The sequence below is a fragment of the Danio aesculapii genome, chromosome 21, assembly GCF_903798145.1.
Source record: "Danio aesculapii chromosome 21, fDanAes4.1, whole genome shotgun sequence".
Classification (NCBI taxonomy): domain Eukaryota; kingdom Metazoa; phylum Chordata; class Actinopteri; order Cypriniformes; family Danionidae; genus Danio; species Danio aesculapii.
The window spans coordinates 45,680,057-45,687,556 of NC_079455.1; the positions used below are offsets into that span (position 1 = coordinate 45,680,057).

General features: G+C 39.4%; 2 protein-coding genes across 3 annotated transcripts in view; both read left to right on the forward strand.

Annotated features, from left to right (window-relative positions):
* The window catches only part of LOC130215130 (UPF0729 protein C18orf32 homolog), a 7,307-nt gene extending 4,659 nt beyond the window's left edge, over positions 1-2,648 (forward strand). The window contains exon 3 of the mRNA XM_056447031.1: positions 2,271-2,648. Within this exon, the coding sequence (XP_056303006.1) occupies positions 2,271-2,345 (75 nt within the window). The 3' untranslated portion in view covers positions 2,346-2,648. The remainder of the gene's footprint in view (positions 1-2,270) is intronic.
* A 3,933-nt stretch (positions 2,649-6,581) lies between these two features.
* Positions 6,582-7,500, forward strand: part of ric1 (RIC1 homolog, RAB6A GEF complex partner 1) — an 88,379-nt gene continuing 87,460 nt past the window's right edge. For both annotated transcript variants that reach the window (XM_056447028.1, XM_056447029.1), the window contains exon 1: positions 6,582-7,057. In XM_056447028.1, coding sequence (XP_056303003.1) covers positions 6,917-7,057 — 141 coding nt within the window. In that variant the 5' untranslated portion in view covers positions 6,582-6,916. The remainder of the gene's footprint in view (positions 7,058-7,500) is intronic.

Sequence of the window (7,500 nt, forward strand, 5' to 3'; positions counted from 1 at the left end):
AGATATGAGCAGGTATTTAATACAGCGACACCACTGCATCAGGGAAACAGCTGCTCAGTTAGCATGAGGAAACAGCTGCTCAAGTTAATGCCTAATTCTACATCTAAAGTATTGAAATATTTAACTATAATAAAATAAGTAATGTGATGTGTGACGTTTCTAACATTTTTACACATGTTCCCACTTATACACAATGATCAGTTTTAATAGATGTACTTGTGTGTGTCTGTCTCTATTATTGATCAGTGATAGAGATTGATATGATATTTATGAATGTAAGCAGATCTATAGTGTTTAGAAAGAATAATAATCCCATTAGTCTAGTTACAGTACATGTCGTAGGACAGTGAATTTAAGATAATTATTATTTTTAAAAAAGTATAAAAAATGTATGAAAATTCTGCTGATTTCCTGAAATAAACTTTATAGATTAATCTCAGAATTATTCTAGATTAATCTAGTGTAAAATGGCTCATTTGAATTCTGCCGAAGGCATTCAGAATCTGTGTCTACCCAGATAATGACTAAAGTAAGTCTTTGAGAACGGCTTTCTCCAGCCAGGTGGCGCATTAGACCAGGGGTTTATCTCCTGTTTCCAAAATGCATCACAGACTGCTGGAGAAACTGTTCTACTATGATAATTGATGAAAATAAATGATGTTCAATAAGATGTGTTTACTAACTGTTTATTCAGGTAAACATGAATGTTGAACTGTAGGCCTACATAAGCTCCAAACAGCGATTATTGATGACCTTAATCTGACTAAAGTCATCACTGAACTAAACAGAAATGGAGTTAAGACATGTGGAGTATGCAGATATTAGTGGCATTATTGAAGTAAACACTGTGATCAAATTTTTACCGTCATGTAGGACTTTTCACCATATTTTCAGACAAGATCCACACACACTGTGTGTGGCTGTCAGTAAAGGAACAAACACACACACACACACACACACATCGCGAAATGCTGAAGTTTTTTTTCTTTTCATTCAGCGTACGTTATTAAATTCCATAACACTCTCACCAGTTACTCCTTATCTGCGTCTAATACCCCAGTTTGTCAATGAAATGTTCATGAGTGAAAGTCAAACTGCTGAACTGCAGTTAAAGTCACCCAAAATGACAGTAAACTCTTCCATTACAGCACTTCACGTAAACACCTTCATCATATTATTGACTATTAAGGTAAATAACTAGATAACAGATGTCCATGTCAGCGTAGTCAGTCGTGTCTTCACAAGTGAAAGATCCACAAGGGCATCCTGCTGATTTGGCTCTTTTTTAGTCAGACGGCTCACCGGTCAGGGATACATCAGCGCTAAAATATGAAGGTGAAAGTCGTCATAGCTTAATAGAATAGACCCAGCTCCCAACCCAACTTTGAGAGAAGATTAACGGCGATTTTTTTATTTTATTTTTATTTTTATTTTATTTATTTTTTCTTGCGTTAACGCAGTGACGGCCCACCACTATTAAAAACCATAGCGAATGACGTCAATACTGATGCTTTTATTTCAGAGCAGACTTCAGCAGAGTCGCAAACCTTAAATCTCATACACAAGGACTAAAAAAGATAAGAGAGAGAGAGAGAGAGTAACATCCGCCACGTAACCAATATAAACTAATATAAAACTGTGGCAATAATCACATACATAAATCACAGCATGGACATTATGATTAGGATGCCTACTGGTTTAAAAGATTAAAAGAAGATGGCCAAATGAGACTTTTTCTGTCATAAACTATAGTAAAACAGCTAGTTATAAAGAATAAAAACTCCTGTGAACACTAATTAACGACAGAAGTGGAGAAAAGAGCGCTCTTTAATTATCCGCTGTCAGTCAGCGCCCGCTGGTTTTTTTTTTCCTGCTCATTGCACCTTTACAGTGTAAATGCAGACAATCGGATACGAGTCACTTTTAAAAGATGATATAAGCAGGTCAACAAGAAATCAGATACAGTCACTAAATCAGAATTGAACATCAAGATCTGCAGTGTAAATGCAGCCTGAAAGCCTCTCAGAGCACTTTTTCTGATGTGAAACGCAAATCAAACCCGGTTAAAAACTTTTGGTGATGGACGAACATTTCAGAGTCAGTGTGTCAATAACTGAAACTGGTAGAGCTGATTTACTTTAGAGTCGCTTGCTATTTTGCTTAAATGCATACAAGTATAGTAGTCAACATTTGAAGTGGATCAAAAAATCATGTATGTGTGTGTGTGTGTGTGTGTGTTCTGCTTATCTTTGTCTTTTGGTTGTCCTCAGGCTGAATGTAATGGAGCAGCAAACGGATCCACAGCGAATGGCCCGAAGACGGTGGCGGATAAAAAAGCAGACTGATGATGAGGAAACACACACACACACCAACATACAGATCAATGACAACCTTCACATGGAGAGACAGGAGTAGTTATAATGCAGTGATACAGTCATCTACACACACTCTAACTCTCTCTCTCACACACACACAAGCTTTGATTAAGTTAATTATGCTAGCATTTAATTAAGACTATAAGGGAGATTTCTGTCTATCATTCCATGATGTTTGTGTGTTCTCTGCCTGATTTTGTCCTCCTCGTATCAGCTTCATCACTCTTGTGTTTAACTTATAAGATTTACTATAGAATAAATGTAGAATAATTCTAGTTCTGTCTGTTTCTTTACATTCATGGAGCTTTTAGTGGTCGATCTGGAGCATAACACCAACATACTGTACTGACGTCTGCTACAAAAACACTTCATTCATCCATATTCCTTCAGCTTAGTCTCTTTATTCATCAAGGGTCAACACAGCGGAATGAACCACCAACTATTCCAGCATATGTTTTACTTCCAGCTGCAATCCAGGACTGGGAAACACCCATTTACACACTACGGTCAATTTAGTTCATCAGTTCCCCTGTAGCGCATGTGTTTGGACTGTGAGGGAGCACCCGGAGGAAACCCACGCTAACACAGGGAGAACATGCAAACTCCACATATTTACGCCAACTGACCCAGCCGGGACTCGAACCAGTGACCTTCTTGCTGTGGGGCGACAGTGCTAACCACTGAGCTGTCCCTTTATTATTATTAATATTATTTTAATTCTTCATTATAGCTATTTATTTAGCTACGGCTTTCACATGTGGATTTAATAACAATACAAACATCATTATTACTCAAATGCCTTTTAATTGAGAAATTGTCTTTAGACAGGTAAAGGATGAGTTCAGATCATTTACATTTGAAGAGTTCAGATGCAAAAACCTCTAAATGCCAGCTGAAATGTTCTCCTCAAATGATAATCACTACTGAGAGTCCAAACACTGAAGAGCAAATCCATCGATGCGCAGCTCTACAGATCCTGAACCATGCAAGCCAGTGGCGACAGCGGAGAGGGAAAAAAAACTTCACCAATTGGCGAAAGTGAAGAATTAAAAGACCTTGAGAGAAACCAGACTCAGATGGGCAGGATCATTTCTACACTGGCCAAACGTCTTGTGCAGAGCTGCAGTCTCAGCGGCGGAGGCTGGAAGCTGGCCTCAGCGAAGACTCGTCTGTCTCTGGAGCATCACAGGAATCAGTCTCATGTTCTCCACTCTTCCATGACCATCACAGTAGCTGCTCAGGATACGGCCTGGTCCAGGATATAAAAAACCTTGGGATCATCTCGTCGTTGGTCTTGGATCGAATCAGTGACTCTGCATAGTCTGAGGGCCTCGGTAAGAGTATCCCCAGGTGGAAATGGAGAATAAAGAAAATAATTAGCGTAGCTGATGTTCACAGTGTATGTCAGCAAGATGCATAACCTGTGTGGAAGCCCCCTAAGTGGTGCACTAAGTGTATGCTTTACTGAACAGATAGGTCTTTAATCTAGTTTTGAATTGGGAGAGTGTCTGAGCCTCGGACGTTATCAGGAAGGCTATTCCAGAGTTTAGGAGCTATAAATGAGAAGGCTTGACCTCCTTTACTCGACTTTGCTATTCTAGGTACTACCAGAAGCCCTGAGTTTTGAGCTCTTAAAGAGCGAGTTGGATTGTAGCGAGACAGAAGATTGGTTAGATAAACAGGAGCTAGATTATTTAAAGCTTTATATGTAAGAAGCAATATTTTAAATTCAATACGAAACTTAACAGGCAGCCAGTGTAAGGAGGATAACATTGGGGTGATGTGATCAAATTTTCTAGACCTGGTAAGAACTCTGGCAGCTGCATTTTGTACTAGCTGAAGTTTGTTAATAGAGGATGCTGGGCAGCCAGCAAACAGAGCATTACAGTAGTCCAGCCTAGAAGTCATAAAAGCATGGACTAGCTTTTCTGCATCTGAGATGGATAGCAAACTTCGTAACTTAGTGATATTTCTCAGATGAAAGAAAGCAGAAAAGAAGAAATAAGTTTAAGTAATAGATGAATGATGTATGTGGTAATGCGGTGGAAAAATAATCAGCTTGTGCTTCATCCCTCTCCATTTTCGACCATGTTGAAATATTTTGTTAATGGTATTTTATGTGATATTATTGTTAGAAAAATAAATAAATCAAATCCTCAGTATATTTATTATATCTTCTGCTGATCCTGACGGGATCGTGAGTGTAAACGGCTTTCTGTCTCGTTTTTACGCTTGAGCAACTAAATAAATGCCAAAGTCTGTGTAACTGATTGTGTTTTCATTACATTACAACATTGATGCTGTAAAGCAGTGTTTCCCAACCCTGTTCCTGGAGGCACACCAACAGTACATATTTTGGATGTCTCCCTTTTCTGACCCATTCACTTCAGGTGTTGGAGTCTCTTCTGATGTTATGATGAGTTGATTCAGGTGTGTTTGATTAGGGAGAGGTTGAAAATGTGGACTGTTGGTGTGCCTTCAGGAACAGGGTTGGGAAACACTGCTGTAAAAGGAACCAAATCAAATGGGAAAAAGTCACATTCACTGGTCACTGGACGTTTATCAGTATGGGAGAAACACTCCGCATACCCTATTTGCAAATGTAAGAGGATTTCGATCATTTACATGTAGAGTGTATTTAGCATCTCTGTCATGTTCATGTATGAAACAGAACTGTCACACGCATATTGTTTGCTATGTGGAATGCAAAAACTTTGAAGCTCAATATCTCAAAATCATTCAGAAAACTGACAGAACCTTACAAATCCAAGGTGACGACTTATTTTAATGCATTCAGATGTGGATCTTTAAGATGACAGTGTACTATACAGAAATATGCTAATTAAATGCCTTCTTTTACAAGTAAAAACTAAAAATATCAGCTTTTCAGAGAACATCTAAAGAGAAATTTTAATATAAACTCAGCTTTTTGGATGTTTACTCAGGCTGTAATTTCATTATTATCGAATTATTCTATTGATTAATGAAATATGCGGTGTGTTGCGCTGTTTGTCCAGCAGGTGGCGCGCGCGCTCTGCACTCGGAGGTAAAGTCTAGAAGGGATACAGCTGCGGATACGCACATCAGTATAGCATCATTTATGTAACTCTGTACAACAATAATTAATATTTTTACAGGACTGTGATGGTTGGGGGTAGGGTTGGGGTGAGGCTAGACGTTATTAAAATACAGTAAATTGTAAATTTAATAACAAATAAATAATTCTTGTTAATTTATTAATTCATTTATTTTATTGAATGCTTAAAAACATTAACAACAAATGTCATCAATCAAACAACAACAATCCAGAGGTTTCAGTCATTTAGTCCAAGATAAGTGCTAAAGTCCTTCATCAAAGTGCTTGTTCGTATTGCTTTTAAGTTTGTTGGTCCCTCAGTAGACTCAAAATACATTTTCATTTCAATTTTAAATAATAAAAAAGGGTTTACACTTGCAAAACTTGCTCTTGTGAATGAGTAAATAATTCTTGTTTACTTGTCTGATCTTTAAACAACAGGACGCGGGACCGTGCGCCTCTAAGGAAGTGACGTATGACGCCAACATGTTCACTGCGTCACGAAAAGCAGAACTCGAGGGAGACTAGAGCACGCCAAACACAAGCTTCTGCTCACACACTTTCGGTCGCGGGCACGAGCATGTAAACACAAGACGAGTCTGAATAACTGAACTACACACACGTTTATTAAGCTTATATATCTTTCCCTCTGGTTTATATTTGTTTGTGTTCGCTTGTTTTGGGGTAATTAAACATTAGTTTCTGTACTTTATCTAATGTTCTATGTTGTTGCATCTTTATATGTTGTTAATCGTCCTGAGATCATTAAAAAATTAGGAAAGAAATAAAGAAAATAGACTTTCTATGAAAATAAAACGCTTTAAATCTAGATATACACTATGTTTGCCTATACTAATGATATATAATATTGCCTATAACAAACTCAATCTTGAGAAGGCATAACTAAAGTATATACCATTTTGTTTGTAGGTTGGTGGTTCAGTCCGCTGTGGTGACCCCTGATTAATAAAGAAACTAAGACGAAAAGAAAATGAATGAATAAACAATTTAAAAGCAGTTTAAAGTCCCGCGGGCCCCAGCGCGCCCCCTCTCGGCGGAAACGCTCACTGACGCGTGAATAACTGCAGTTTTGACTCTGATGAGCCTCGAAGCCCGGAGCAGATCGAGGATAAATAAGCGACTAAAGATGGCGACTGTGGAGGATTCATGGCACAAATTCGGATCCAAAACTTCCCTTCGGAATCCAGAATCCAGCTATCCAGTGTGGCAGTGAAAGCCGAGAGCCTGAGCCCTACTTCCGCTTCTCTGTGACCGGCTCCAGCGTCGCACATCTCACTACCATCACCGGAGAAACACCGCGGAGTTTGGACGAACCGACACCGGAGCCGCTGATGATGATCCCGGGCTGAGCTCCACGTCTGCTGCATGGAGGCCGCTGGAGGGAGTCTGTCCTCCCAGCTGGAGCAGTGATTTGGGTCGGAACTCGAACCCGAAACCGATCGCGATGTATTTTCTGAGTGGCTGGCCGAGGCGGCTCCTGTGCCCGCTGCGGAGCGACGAGCGGCCCTTTCGGATCGAGCCCAGCGCGCAACGCTTCTACCTGGCTGTGCTGTCCGAGACCCAGATCAGCATCTGGTTCAGCAGGGTAAGAAACCGCTAAATCTCTCCTGCTGTAGATCTGCTTTAGGTTCGAATCCTTCCATGTCATTAAATGTAAACAAGTGTGATTTAAAGATCTGGGTTGTTACTGTTAACCTAGAGGTTTGAGGTTTACGTTTGTCCAGTTGTTTAGTGGTTAAAGCCTGTATATCATTGTAAGCTGTAGGTTCGAATCCCTCCATTTCATTAAAATTAATCTAGTGTTACTGCTACTATCTTAGTAGTTTGAGGTTTAAGTTTGTCTAGTTGTTTAATGGGTAAACACTGTATATCTTTGTAGGTTGTAGGTTCCAATCCCTCTATGGTTTTAAATGTAAACAAGTGTGATTTAAAGATCTGGGTTGTTATTGTTACCCTGGAGGTGTGAGGTTTAAGTTTGTCTAGTTGCTAAGTGGCAAAAGACTGTACACTTTTGTAGGTTGTAGGTAC